The 15,444-nt window shown below is 45.8% G+C and overlaps 1 protein-coding gene and 1 non-coding gene across 2 annotated transcripts; both read right to left on the minus strand.

Annotated features, from left to right (window-relative positions):
• Window positions 1-10,803: 10,803 nt before the first annotated feature.
• Window positions 10,804-14,946, minus strand: Hspa8 (heat shock protein family A (Hsp70) member 8). Its single transcript, XM_008826030.3, has 9 exons — window positions 14,789-14,946; window positions 14,007-14,216; window positions 13,561-13,766; window positions 13,303-13,455; window positions 12,667-13,222; window positions 12,250-12,452; window positions 11,842-12,040; window positions 11,465-11,697; window positions 10,804-11,223 (listed from the first exon to the last, which is right to left on the minus strand). Exons 2-9 carry the CDS (start codon window positions 14,209-14,211, stop codon window positions 11,038-11,040), a joined length of 1,941 nt encoding a protein of 646 aa, XP_008824252.1. The 5' UTR covers window positions 14,212-14,216; window positions 14,789-14,946; the 3' UTR covers window positions 10,804-11,037.
• On the minus strand, window positions 12,521-12,606 carry LOC115068957. The gene has a single exon (XR_003848317.1). It is a non-coding gene; the product is annotated as a small nucleolar RNA SNORD14 (small nucleolar RNA).
• Window positions 14,947-15,444: the final 498 nt, after the last annotated feature.

A 15,444-nucleotide genomic window follows, 5' to 3' on the forward strand; every position in this document is an offset into this window, starting at 1 on the left:
TTTTCCTTCAGCTTTCCAGCCTGCTTCTGATGTCCCTGACAGGAGAGCCTTACATAGACCAGTTGGCAGGGAGAAATGTAGTTCTCAGAGGCTAAATAAGAAAGATTTGGGTTTAGAGACAATAACTTAATAATTAGGACTTCTTCTCCCCCATGGATGTCAGTTCTGACAACTAGAATAATACTGAATATATTCATATTCTTCATCTATTCAAAAATAGCTGCCCAACCTTCCCCTGCCCTCGCTTCTTCCCCCAGCCTTTCAGAACTTTTTATTGATTTCCCTGCTGCAGGCTCCTTAGGACAATATGTGATTCATTCCTGAGTTACTCTGGAGCCAGCATAATACTGTGATGCTTTTTGTAATACTAAGTGCTTTTCCAGCCTGGATGTGAACACTCCAATTGCTTTAAATGGTGGTCTTTGTATTGAACCCAAATCGGCCTTTCCCCAAAGCCAGTGAGTGGTCTGTCCAATTTAGCTATATGAACCTGGACCAAGCACCTCACTCATTCCAAGTCTCACCTTCTGGAAGAAAAGTTTGTGTGCTTACTCTGTCCTACATGTGATGGCCTCTCTTCTACCATGACCCAGGAGAAAAGACCTTAACAGATGCCAAGTAAATGTGGGTACCATGTTTTTGGACTACAAACTAAAGAAACCTCTATTCAAAAAATAGAGGGGCCGCCGGGCGTGGTGGTGCATGCTTTTAATCCTGGCACTCGGGAGGCAGAGGCAGGCAGGTCTCTGTGAGTTCAAGGCCAGCCTGGTGTACACAGTGAGTTCCAGGACAGTTGGGGCTACAGAGAGACCCTGTCTCAAAAAGACCAAAAAAAAAAAAAAAAAAAAAAAAGAGGGGCCAGGCATGGTGGTGCAGGCCTTTAATGCCATCACTCAGGAGGTAGAGGCAGGTGGATCTCTGTGAGATCAAAGCCAGCCTGGTCTACATAGGGAGTTCCAGGTCAGCTGGAGCTAAAGAGAGACCCTGTCTCACAAAAAAAAAAGCGGGGAGGGGGGGAGGAAGAGAAGGAGGGGGGACTTTATTTTTTCAGACAAGGTCTCAGGTACAGCCTGGCCTCAAACTTACTATGCAGCTTAAACTTCTGATCCTCCTGCCTCCACCTCTCAAGTGCTGGGATTACTGGTATATACCACTATACCTAGTTTATGTGGTACTGGAGATTAAACCCAGTGCTTGTACTAGACAAGCACTCTACCATCTGAGCTACATTCACAGCTCAGAAAAGGCTTATTTGGCTCACAGTTCAGAAGTTCTGTGCATGACTGCTTGCTTGGCCCTACTGCTTTTGGACCTATGACAAAGTAACACTCCATGAGAGCAACACATGGTAAAACCATTGACCTGGCCAAAGAGAGAAAGAGGAATAAATGTAGGGTGGGTCCCACTATCCCCTTCAAGGACATGCCCCCAGTAATCAGAAAACATCTGACTCAGTTCCACCACTTATTGCTTCCACTGCCTCCCAATAGGGCCAAGCTGGGAACGCAGCCTTTAGCACAAGGGCCTTGGGGGGCACTTCAGCTCTGAACAATACTGGATGAGTTTGTGTCCTATTCCTCAAATTTGCCCCTGCTGCTCTGCCCTCTCTTTTTGGATTTCATCCACACTCTGGAAAGCTGCTGATGGAGAGCCTTTCTAACAGTGGGAGAGCTTTGAAGTATGGGAGGGGTGGGAGAGGTGGCAAATCTCCGCAAGTTAGAGATAGAGCCTTGCCTGTTACTCTTCATGATAAAGTTAGAATAGCGTGGAGTTTAACCAGAGAGGCTTTGGGGTCAGACTGTCTATGTTCAAGTTCCTCCCATATCATTTCCTATGTGACCTTCCTGTGGGAAAGTAATTTGGTCCTTACTCTACACAACCGAAAATTTAGAGTTATTAATGGCACTAAAGTCAGAAGGTTTGTTACTGCTGGTGAAATAACAAATGTTTGATACTGATTAACTAGTTCTGGGTCCTACCTGCTTAAAACTGTTAATTCACCACACTGCCATTTAAACCTTTCCACATCTTGTGAACTGGGTATGTTCCCCTCCCTACTGTATAGTGAGGGAAGTAAAAGTCACATGACCACAAAGACAAGAAGTGGCAAAGGCAGGGCTCTATTAAACCCAGTGCTAACTCCAGTACGAGAGTTCAGAAATGGTCTACCCTAGAGGACAACTTAGGAAATTTGTGAGAGCATTTTTGGTTGTTGCTATGACTAAGACACCCCTGAATTTCAGCAGTAAGTAGGGGAGAGGGGTGTCTGACACCTTGCAATATATAAAACAGTCCTGTACATTAAAGAAACATCCACATCCCAAAAGACTTCTGAAGCCCAGTGTGGTAGTACATCATTGTGTGGCAGGAACATCAGGAGTCCAAGCTCATCCTTGGCTACACAGAGAGCTCAAGTCAAGCCTGGGCTAAATGAGACCCTGTCTCAAATAAAAAACAAAACAAGACAACAACAACAACAAAACCCAAGTGACACAGCTGGGAGTGGTGGTGCACCCTTTAATCCCAGCACTCAGAGGGCAGAGGCAGGAGAATCTCTGTGAGATCAAGGCCAGCCCAGTCTATACAGTGAGTTCCAGGCCAGCTGGGGTTACAAAGAGGTCCTGGTTTTAAAAAAATAAATTCAGAAAAGACCAAAAAAAAAAAAAAATCCAAGTAACTTCAGAATCTTCTAGACATTCACCTCCCAATACAGGAAACAAGGCATATAAGACCCTTAGCAGTCCATTCAGCATTTTACCAGTGACCCTAGCCAAAGCAATAAGGAAGGAGAATAAAGATAATGAATGAGAGAGACAGGGTCTCCCTGTGGCCCCAGCTGGCCTGGAACTCACTATGTAGATCAGGCTTGCCTTGAACTCGCTGAGACCCACCTGCCTCTTCTTCCTGAGCGCTGGGACTAAAGGCTTGTGCCACTACACTCTGCTGATAAATAACTATTTCAAGCCCAAACTTGGAGTTTCTTATCTCAAACAAACAAAATCAATGTAATTAGGAATAGATTTAAGAAATGGCTTGTAGGGGGCTGGAGAGATGGCTCAGTTTTTAGGAACACTGGCTGCTCTTGCAGTGGACTAGACTTCAGTTCTCAGCACCTACACGGCAGATAACAACCATCCTGTTCTAGAGTAGGATTGTATGCATGTGATGCGCTTACATACATGCAGGCAAAACATTCATACACATAAAATATTAAAAAAGAAATGACATGTAAGAGTTCTTCATTTTTAACTTAAATTGGCAGAAATTATTGAAGCCTTTAGGAATAGAGAGATGTGCCATATTCTTTGAACCTAAATTATTAAACTGTTCATTGTAGCCAATTTGATCTACAGAGTCAATAAAATTCCCATTATAAGTCAACCTGTTATTTTAATAGAAATTGAGTTGATTCCCTGGCATGGTGGTATATATGTATAATCCCAGCACTTAGGAGGTAGAGGCAGGAAGATCAGACGTTCAAGGCTAGCCTCAACCACATAGTGAATTTTAGGCGAGCCTGGGCTATATGAAGCCCCATCTCAACAAACAAAAACCCCACTATATACCAATAAAGAAACATAATTTTTAAAAGTTGAGTTGATTTTTAATATTTATATGTAAGGGGGCTGGAGAGATGACTCAGCAGTTAAGAGCACTGACTGCTCTTCCAAAGGACCCAGGTTTGATTTTCAGCACCCACATGGTGACTAACAACTGTCTGTAACTCCAGTTCCAGAGGATCCAACACCTTCTTCTGACCTCCACAGGCAATGCAAAACATGGGTACACTTACACACACGCAGGCAATACACTCATATACATAAAATAAAAATAATAAATAAAATATATTTTAAAAATATTTATAAGGGGGAGGGGCTCATACTACTAATCATAAGACTTTCTATAAATAGCTTGGTAATCAAACTGAACCACTTACAATGGGAATAATCAAGTTTGTTACCAAATTACCTATTCCTGTTCCCTATTACTATGTAACAAACTACCCTCATTTCAGGGGCCTGAAATAAAACTAACTCTAGGCCTAAGAGAAGGTAGGGTACCAACAAGAGACCGTCTGAAGAAAGGATGGAAATGCCACCAGCAACAGTGGCTTAGAAGATAAGAAAGTTGGGTGGAAGGCTGGGACACAGTGGTAGAGCACTTGCCTCCCATGTACGATGTCCTAGGTTCAATCCCCAGTACCGAGCAAGAGAATGGGGGGAGCTTTACTTGGTTCCACAAGGTCCCCCAAATCTCATGTGCCTGCATTTCTTTGCTTTCTGATCTTTGAAACTGCTGTCCCACTGACTAGTATACCCTTCCTCTTCTGGTTTCTCCTATTCATTTCCCATGGTTGCCTTGCAGGAAACCCTCTTTCGTCCAAGCCTGGGTCCAGTTCCCTTCCATGGGGTTCAACAACTCCCTCAGTACTCATGCCGGTCTGCTATTTATCTACTTCATTCCTTTCCCCCTTTCCTGAGTCTAAGCTACTTGAGGGTGCAGGGCAGGACTTTGCACTCTTTTCTGCCCACAGAACCCTAGCAGGTGATGACCCACTAAGTGAGTGAGTAGAATATTCATGAGGCACCACACAGGGGGTGGGGGGGGTTGCATATGCTCTCATTGGTCCCAGGGTCTGTGTTACCTCCCTGCACAGCACTGGGCAGAGCTGGTCCTTAGTGTGAATATCCAACACCACAGCCTGCTCAACCATGGCCTCCCCTCCAGTCTCCCCAGATCAGCCCAGCTATTCCCAGTTCCTCTATGGAGTAGATCGAACTGCTTCCCACTAAAATCTTACATGCGGTAATAGGAGAAAAATAAATAATAAAGGTCGAGATTAGGACAATTGGTGACAACGAGATGAACACAGATTAATGATGTGGACCTCGCCCTGGCCTCCTCAGCCCAGGCTGGGGAAGGTTCATGGTTGATACCCATTAAAGGGCTTAATGAAATAATTATAATTCATACCCCAGAGCATCAAAGAATCAATACTAGGGAACTTTGAGCCACTCTGGGGGTGGCATCCCACTGGCTTCACAGTTCAGCACAGCAGGCAGAGCTGGTAGAAGCAAATGCAGTTGACACGGAAGTTGCACTAAAAGAGGGCAATAATAGATTAAAAGCTGCCGGGATCCTGGTGACTGGACGTCAATATCCTTTATTCCCTGCCTTGCCCCAATTCTGCCCCCTCCATGCACTATTAGCCCAAATCGATGGGCTGTCAATTGACATCTCCAGTGACAGCATTAATGCGAGCTCACAAAGGAAGCCCAACCTTATATTATCACTTCTCTCGCTTCCAAATTACCACATAATGCAGGCCACGGGCAGCTTGTGACATGTTAACACTATACATGATTTGTTGGGATTGGACTAAACATTTCATGGCTAAAGATTTCATCAGAGATTTGATGACAGAAATAAACTGCTGTCCACAGGGAAATCACTGGAAATAATAGAATTAGGCATTGTTTGGGAATCTGGAGGGATGATGGAGGGATGTCAAAGGAGGGAGAGAAATGAGCCCTACAGCTGGTAGCCTGCTGTGGGAACAGCTCTAGGGAAAGACTGCAATCAAAAGGCCTTTTGGTTGGTCTCACTTAAGAACAGTACTTGGATTTTGTCTTAGAGTTCACTCTGTATTATTCCTCCTCGGTGACAACAGAGAATGTAACTGCTGTGGATTTCACTGTGATCCCCTGTCCCTCAAAAGATATACTGAGTCCTAACCCCAGAACCTCAGAAAGTGACTTATTTGGAAATAGGGTCTTTACAGAAGTAGCTGGAAAATGAATGTTGAGGGTCATCCTTCAAAATGGTAAACTTAGACAAGGACAGGCACAGCGGGTAGTAGAAACAGCCAGGTGACAGAAGAATCAGGAGACAACTCCCTCTCTAGTACCTGCAGAGCAACAAGACCCTTGCCCAGACCTCGACTTCAGACTGTTAGTCTCTAAAACAGAGACAATAAATTTTCGCTATTTTAAGCTATACATTTTTTAGTGCTTTTTACAGTATACTTAGGAAATAATATTCAGCTAATGATTGCCCCAATTTACTGAGCACTTTTCTAGGAGTCAGCCATAGCTACATGTTCCACACATACTGGCTTGTTTCGCTCTACTGAGTCTAATGATTGAGTATTCTAATTTCCATTTCTTAGGTAGTTTCAGAAAAAAAGTAATTTGCTTAATACCTTTTTAATTTTTTTTTATGTGTATGGGCATATTGTCTGCATGCATGCATGCAGTACCCACGGAGGTCAGAAGAGGGTGTCTGATCCCCTGGAACTGGAGTTATGGACAGGTGTTAGCTGCCACCTGGGTGCTGCTGGGAGTCAAACCCAGGTCCTCTCCAGTGCTCTTAACTGCTGAGCCATCTCTCCAGCCCCTTGCTTAATTGCTTAATGCTTAATAAAATACACCTTATGAAGGGCACAGCAGGTCTGATTGGACAGAAATATAAGAAATGCTAAACAAAACAGCTTCTGTTGAACATTTCCAAGTGTTTTTCAAATGGTTTTTTGCTAGTAGTCAGCTTTTGTTTCAGTCCAATCTAGTGTTTCCTACCTGAGAGTGGAAACTGGTTTGATTTGAGTCCACGCCTCAAACGCAAATATAGACCAAGGCACAGCAACATAGGCACTATGACTTAGGCTCTCTCTCTCTGACAGACAGGCAGGCAGGCAGGCAGGGTCTTGGCATGTAGCCCAGGCTGGCCTCAAACTTGCAATTGTCCTGCCTCTACCTCCCAGGTGCTGTGATTACAGATGAGGCACTAGGCCCAGCCTTACTCTGATCCTTGCAAGTAACCTGTTTCATTCTATTCCTCCTCCATCTTCCCAACTACCATTAACAGCGCTTGTACATGTTCTGTACTTTCCCTCTCCGCTCCCCCTCTACCTTCAACCCCTTGGCCCTCAAGAATGGGGGGAGGTAGCTCTGCAATCCAATGCATTTCTGATACAAAATACAATGTGGATGATCCTTGGAAACACCCTAAAAGAGCCAGTCACAAAAGATCATGTATTGTGTGTCTGTGAAATGTTCACAATTGCTGGCTAAGGCAGTGTGGGGCTGAGAACCCAGTGATAATGGTATGAGATTTTATTTTAGTCTGATTCAACTATTCTAAATTGTGTTGCACTGTTCTGTAAATATACTGAAAATACTGATGCTTTCAGTAAACTGGATGGTATATGAAATGTCAAAACTACTCTTTAAAAAATTTTTTGTTGTGTTTAATAGCTGACCTGAAACTCTCTATGTAGACCAGGTTGGCTTTGATCTCAGAGATCCACCTGCCTCTGCTTCTTGAATGCTGGGATTAAAGGCGTGCATGACACCACACCCTGCATTTGTTTAAATATTTTTGAGACAGTGTCCTATGTAGCCCAGGCTGACCACTCCCTATGCAGCTGAGGATGACATTAAATTTTTGATCCTCCTGTCTCCACTGCCTAATTGCTGGGACTACAGGCATTTCGTTTGTTTGTGACAGGGTCTCCCTGTAGCCCCAGCTGGCTTGGATTTCACAAAGATCCACCTGCCCCTGACTCAGGAGTCCTGGGATTAAAGGTGTGTGCCACCATTCGAGACTTCATCTCATCTTGTTTATGTGGTGCTGGGATGAAATTCAGGGCAGCACTGCCTAGCACATACTAGGCAGGTACTCTATCAATGGAGCCACACCTCCCAGCCCAGTTATGTCTTTTCAAAGATTATCTTAGAAGTGAGTGGAAGCTAAGGATACATGAAATTAAGAAGTTAAGGGGCTGGAGAGGTGGCTGTTCTTCCTGAGGATCCAGGTTTGACTCCCAGCATCCATGTGGTGGCTCTATTGTCTTCTTTTAGCCTTTGAGGGCACTACACATATGAGTAAACATACTGGCAATCAAAATACTCCTACAAATAAATCATTAAGAAAAAAGTAACTTAAGACTAGCAAATGGAAACAGGGTTATATTTTCTTGCCGCTGAGCCTCTTTTCCCTCTGTCCACGTTTCTGTATCCTCCCTCATCCTCACTAACACACAGAGATCATTCCTTGAGCCTGCCCACAACCTATCCCTAGCTGGACAATTGCTCATCCTGGAATGCCTTGCTTGGAACATCAATGTGGCTGTTGGAGGCTGACCTGGTATATCACCAACTCATCATTTATGCTTCCAATAAGGCAACCTGTGACACAAGCAACCACACTGCTAATGACAACGCTTTCAGCAGCTTCCCCACACCAGGGCTGCTGCTTTCAACTAGCTACTGCCATCTGCTGGGCAAAGACAACACTAAATCAGTACACACACCTACTCTTCCTCAGATGGTCCCACTCCACTTCACTAGCAGAACCAAAGGCTACTTTCCTCAAGTTTGAGCAAAGGAAACGTTTTTAAAGATTACGTTTAGAAATACTATAGTACTGCTGAGAATCTTATCGCTGTGGCTTACACAAATTTTCCCTTACTAGTTAAAAGGTTTAAATAAATGACTTGAGAAAACCTGGAGCAAGAACTAAAGTAATTATTAAAATACATCTTAAGTATTTTAAAATGTGTTTCTGTGACATTAGGAGCTTGGCACGGTAGTGCACATAACTTCAGCACTTGAGGCAGAACTGCAAATTTGAGACCAGCCTGGTTTACAGGGTGTCTTACAGTCTAACAAGGACTGACAAGAAACACATGGCTAAATTCTAAAGAACAGCAATTGCTTTGCAAATTGGACTTCTGGGTTAAGACTGAATGCAGATTAGATACCTCTGTCCCATGGTTGACTCCTCTCCATCTTCCTGTAGCTTTGCTAACTTAACATGCCTTTTCTAAGATCTTCCTGTATTGTAATGCTTTCACTTTTTGTATTTATTTTTTTGTCCTTTTGTGACAAAAGGGTGTCCCTGTGGCCCCAGCTGGCCTGGAACTCACTATATAGACCAGGCAGGCCTTGAACTGAGATCTGCCTGGCTCTGTTTCCCAAGTGCTGGGATTATAGGCATGCACCACCATGTCCGGCCTGCTTTCGTTTTTAATGCCACTTTGTAATTGTCTACAACTCACCTTCCATACTTTGGTCTCCTGCTGCTCTAGCACTGACAAGCCTATTCCATTTCACCCACTAGACCTCAGCAAGAAACAATGAAACAAGTCACAAAATTTTCAGTTCTTTCCTTTTAGAAAAGGTTTTTTTTTGTTTTGTTTCGTTTTTTCCTTTTTGTCAAGCAGCCCAGGCTCGGCCTCTCAAATGCTGGGACTGCAGGTTTGTCTAAACCCAGCTTTGATATGCACATTAAAAATGCACCTGCCTGCCCCTACCACCAGAACCCACAGGAACAAAAGAACTGAATCCTAAGTTGTCCTGATGTACCTCCACAGGTGTACCCACACAATAACAAAATACACATCTGCAAATCTCAATATCCAATAGCCAGAGACAGCAAGCACTAGATAGTAGACCAATATTCATAACCTAAACTGGTATAATCTATAAGCATTGTCTTTTTGAGGCAGGGTCTACCTGTAGCTCCAGCCTGTAGACCAGGCTGGCCTCAAACTCAGATCTGCCTGCCTCCCAAGTGGTAGGATTAAAGGTGTGCACCACCACACCCAGCTCATTCATAAGCATTCTTTAAGTCTGAGTGCCTGGCCCGGTGGCACACCTATAATTGCAACATTTAAGAGGCAGGTTAGAATTTGTTCTAAGCTTCCAGGCCAGCCTGGTCACCAGCTAATCTTCCTGTCCTCCACCCCTTTTACATATCAACTCTGCTCTACTTATACCTCATTTCATTGGGAAGCTGTTCCAGTAACCGTCCACTAGCATATGGAGCATGCCAATTGTTCCTCCACAACTGTTTCTTACCTAAAACCCCAATTTTAGTAAGTGGTTCCTTTTTTTGATGGCATTTGTTCCAAAAAATTTTATTTCATTCAAGGTGTATGGCCACATACCTATAATCCAAGAGGACCAAGCTTGTGGCCAGCCTAGAGCCATTGGCAATCCTTAAACTGAAAATTTTTAAGACAGCCTAGAGCCATTGGCAATCCTTAAACTGGAAAATTTTAAGAGCTCTTGCATGAAATTCATGGCTCTGGAGTTTGGCTCCAAGCCAACAGACTGAGCATGTAGCTCACGGGAATGTCTTAATTCAATCCCCAGCACCCAGTAAGTGAAGACCAACACCTGTAACGCCAACAAAGAGCATAGACTAGTAGATCCATCTGCAGCATAAGTATTTTAGTTAGGTTTCACTTCAAAGCAGTAGTCTAAGTCACTAGGCTGCTTGGTTTGCTGCAGCCATGAGGTACCTACTTTACCACTAGGTGGCAGCATTAACACTAAAACATGTGAAATCAATGTGCATTCCAATTAAGAACTGGCCATGGAGACCCCCAAAGAGCTAAGTGACTCACCACTTCATAGGATTCTGGGGTTGTCACACAACCAACTCAAAACAGAACCCACCCAGGCAATTGAAAACCTTTTATACACAAAGGTTCTTTCCAGGTAAATATGCCTTCAAGTCCCAACACAAGGAAAGTGAAGGCATGAGGCCAGCCTGGGTTACATGGTAACATCTAAGCCTAGATGTCCTATGTCAAGCTGTAGGTTTGACACCAAGCCCCATAACCAATCACCAAGGACTTGACTCTGCCTGGCATGGTGGCACACACCTTTAACCCCAGAGGCAGCAGGGCCTTGGCCTTCAGCCTAGAGCTTCAGGAAGACATTAAAAAAATCATGAAGGTCATTGCTGCTCCCAAATACTTGTAGATTCTTCATTTAAAAAAAACCAAGACAAGGGTTCTGGTGCCAATTTTAAATAGTTTTTATTTAAGACATTGCATTTTCCACTTACAGTACTCATAAAGTGCAATGTTATTTCCTTTTCTGGTGCACATGTTCTTTATTCAAGTATTAAGAATGCCCAGTAATTTATTGTAGCAGTTCAACCTTAAAACTGCCACTGAACTTGCTAAATTTGGGTCCTTCAAATATTTTATTGTGGAACAATGCTACATCTCTACTTGGATTGAATTTAATCAACCTCTTCAATGGTGGGCCCGGAAGATGCACCACCAGAGGGGGGAGCTCCGCCACCAGGGAAGCCCCCAGGCATTCCTCCTGGCATGCCACCTGCACTCTGGTACAGCTTGGTGATGATGGGGTTGCAGACTTTCTCCAGTTCTTTTTGCTGGTGCTCAAATTCTTCCTTCTCAGCAGTCTGAAGAAAACAAAAGATCAATTACCACACTTTTACTAACTATAACTTATGACTAAATCTAAACTAAGCCCAATCTTTGCTAGTCCTTGTAATTGAGTCACTCAGACATCCAAGGAAGGTAACTTGCCAACATTGTTTTACATTCTGGTGGAAACCGCGAATGTATGGACCATTCTTCATCATAGTGACCCTGGCTCATCAATCCCAGTTCTACAGTATCTCCAAATAGCAAACTACCAACCTGATTCTTATCCAGCCAACTGATGATTTCATTACACTTGTCCAGAATCTTCTGTTTGTCCTCATCATTGATCTTGCCTTGAAGTTTCTCATCTTCAACTGTTGCTTTCATGTTGAATGCATAAGACTCTAGTGAGTTCTTGGATGATACTTTGTCTCTCTGCTTCTCATCTTCGGCTTTGTACTTCTCAGCTTCCTGGACCATGCGCTCAATGTCCTCCTTGCTCAAGCGGCCTGTAAAATTACAAACACAACTTAAAAGTCAGAATCTCTAACTGGATATAAATTAAGCCTTTCCTCTGGCTAGATCCCCTTAAAAATCCATCAGGAAACAAACCACTGTGACCAAGATCAGTTGACTGCTGGTGTTAAGCTTACCTTTGTCATTGGTGATGGTAATCTTGTTTTCTTTTCCTGTACTCTTATCTACAGCAGAAACATTGAGGATACCATTGGCATCAATGTCGAAAGTGACCTCGATCTGAGGAACACCTCGGGGTGCAGGGGGTATGCCTGTGAGCTCAAACTTCCCAAGCAGGTTGTTATCCTTGGTCATGGCTCTTTCACCTTCATATACCTTGAGGTAAAAGACAGAAGGTTACTATGTTGGACTCTAGGTTTCCATGGCTTAAGGTCCACTAGGGGAAGACTGGTCGCTCAGACATCCAAGGAAGGAACTGGCCAACACAGAGTTTCTGGTGGAAACTACGAATGGTTTTGGAATCCATCATCACAGCGGCCTCTTCCCCAACTTTATCTCTGTTAACAAACTAAGACAATACACACCTGAATGAGCACACCAGGCTGGTTGTCTGAATAGGTAGTGAAGGTCTGCGTCTGCTTGGTAGGAATGGTAGTATTGCGCTTAATGAGGACAGTCATAACTCCACCAGCCGTTTCAATACCAAGGGAAAGGGGCGTGACATCCAAGAGCAGCAAATCTTGAACATTTTCAGACTTGTCTCCAGATAGAATGGCGGCCTGGACAGCTAAAATGCAGGAAAAATGTTAAGAGACAGCCTAATCCTCAAATATCGCTAGCACAAACACACCTCATTCGCTCAGACATCCAAGGAAGGAACTGACCAACACAGAAGTTCTGGTGGAAACTACGAATGGTTTTGGAATCAATCATCACAGCGAGCTCTTTGGGCCTTTGTAAGCTACCTGTTAGGAATTAAAACTATTCAGGGTAGTAATTACCTGCACCATAAGCAACAGCTTCATCGGGGTTAATGCTCTTATTCAGTTCTTTTCCGTTGAAGAAGTCTTGCAGAAGCTTCTGAATCTTGGGGATCCGGGTGGAACCACCCACCAGAACAATATCATGGATCTGTGACTTGTCTAGTTTGGCATCTCGAAGGGCTTTTTCTACAGGGTCCAGGGTGCCACGGAACAAGTCAGCATTCAACTCTTCAAATCGAGCCCGAGTAATGGAGGTGTAGAAGTCGATTCCCTCATAGAGAGAATCAATCTCAATACTGGCCTGGGTGCTGGAGGAGAGAGTGCGCTTAGCCCGCTCACAGGCTGTGCGGAGCCGGCGGACAGCTCTCTTGTTCTCACTGATGTCCTTCTTGTGCTTGCGCTTAAACTCAGCAATGAAGTGGTTGACCATCCGGTTGTCAAAGTCTTCTCCACCCAAGTGGGTGTCTCCAGCTGTAGATTTGACCTCAAAGATTCCATCTTCAATAGTGAGGATTGACACATCAAAAGTGCCACCTCCCAAATCAAATATCAGCACATTTCTCTCTGCTCCAACGCAGAGAAAAAAATAATTTAGCTCACCATATACTTCCAATGGTTCAGGTAAGCCTCACTGATTTCACCCAAAATACACACCTTCTTGTCTAAGCCATAAGCAATTGCCGCAGCAGTTGGTTCGTTGATAATTCTAAGTACATTGAGGCCAGCGATGGTTCCAGCATCTTTGGTTGCCTGCCGCTGTGAGTCATTGAAGTAAGCTGGCACTGTGACCACTGCGTTAGTAACAGTCTAGAAATACAACAGAAAACATTTAATGCCAAACAATTCCAACTGTCTGCAGGTAGATTTTTAAGCTTACAGGCAGTCAGAGGGGAACTTCTGTCAAAACCTTACCTTGCCAAGGTAGGCTTCTGCAATTTCCTTCATCTTTGTCAGAACCATAGAGGACACCTCTTCGGGATAGAAACTTTTGGTCTCTCCCTTGTATTCCACCTGGACCTTGGGCCTGCCTGCATCATTCACCACCATGAAGGGCCAGTGCTTCATGTCAGACTGCACAACTGCATCATCAAACCTGCGCCCGATTAGACGTTTGGCATCTATAAAATAAACGCATTTTATCATAGTCCACCTTCACCGTGTCCTTAGGTTTGAGGGTCAAGGGCCTCATTACCAGCACTTCGGGACGCAGTGCCCCCCCCATGCTTACTGGACATTATAAAATGGCGACTTTGGCGCCTAGACGAAATTTCCGCTTTTCAAAACGTAACAGTTCCTCAGGTTTTCGTTTCTCAACCCGTTCTGGTACCATGATTAAGACACATCAATCAGCGACTTACCAAACACCGTGTTCGTGGGGTTCATGGCAACCTGATTCTTTGCGGCATCACCGATCAATCGTTCGGTGTCAGTAAAAGCCACATAGCTCGGCGTGGTTCGGTTCCCCTGGTCATTGGCAATGATTTCCACTTTCCCGTGTTGGAAGACACCCACGCACGAGTAGGTGGTGCCAAGATCAATGCCGACTGCAGGTCCCTTAGACATGGTTGCTGTAAAAGATAAAGGGTTTTGAAAAGCCAGCTTAAGTAGCCGGCGTCCCCCGGTTTTCTGAAGACCCTTGTACACCGAAATAATGGCCGCTCCCAGGCAGTCTCAGCAGAAGCTTAGAGCGACAATGCGGCAGCCTAGGTGGCCGTGCCAGCCTTGGCATCAGAATCCATTCGCCCTGAAAGTCTGCGACAATGCCGAGCACGTGGCCCAGGATCAGACACCCTGCGCACCCTCCTCCGCAAAACACAAGCTCCGGGGTCGGCATACGCTGCTCTTTTTTTTTCTACGCCTTGTCGAGTCTTGGGGGCCTGACAAGAGCCGTTTCCGGTACCCGGCAGCCGGGGCCCAGGCGGCGGAACGGCCTACAAGCGCCATCCCTCCCCCGCCCTGTGCTCGCCCAGGCCCGGGCGCCGCCCTGTCTCACCCCGCGGCCGCCCGCACACACTACCGGCTCCCGGTAGCCTACGGCGCAGCCCGGGCCACCGTCATGAGCACCGCGACTGCCCCAGTCCTCGCCGCCCATCCGCAAGCCTGCCTCACCACGCACCACCATCCGAGGTCCAGGTCTTACCTCGCGTATAGGCCCGGCTCTGCTGGACTGCTGACCGCCGCAGAAGACCCCAAAAGCTACCTCCCCGTTCAATGAGACCGGTTTCCGCCCGCCACCCTGTCTCTTATACCCTGTCTCAGAACCTTCCAGAAGGGTCCCGCCTATTCCGTTGTCTATCATAGCTTCCTCAGCCAATGGACGACGGGTTTTTTCTAAAAGCACCAGTGAAGAGCCTGGATCCATTCCTAGGGCCCACCCCCTTCCCACCCCACCCCCCCTGGCGATGACGCACCACCGCAGCGTTCTGGAACTTTCATGCTCGTCCTCGCTCTCCGAACGGCAAGGGGGAAAGGGAAGGGCGGGGCACAGAGAGCCCGCGCGCGGGAGCCCTCTGTCACTCTGGGTGGGGGAGCGGGGCAGAGTGGGCGCATGCGCGGCCAGCCCAAGCGGACGGGAGAAGCCGGAAGGAGACGGTGGAAGGGGGGGCGGGCATATTCCCAACTGACCAATGACAGCCGTGCTTTAGGCGGTTTGGGCCCCTCGGAACCGGCGCCTCCAGAGCGCAGGGTCTGACGAGAAGGGGTGCCGGGGAGAAGACGGAAGTGGGGCGAGGACAAAATGGCTGCGAAGGTTGTTGTTCCCTTCCCCCACCCGGGCTTCGGCCCTGCGTCCCCAGC

Source organism: Nannospalax galili, unplaced genomic scaffold (assembly GCF_000622305.1).
Source record: "Nannospalax galili isolate Female #2095 unplaced genomic scaffold, S.galili_v1.0 scaffold229, whole genome shotgun sequence".
NCBI lineage: Eukaryota > Metazoa > Chordata > Mammalia > Rodentia > Spalacidae > Nannospalax > Nannospalax galili.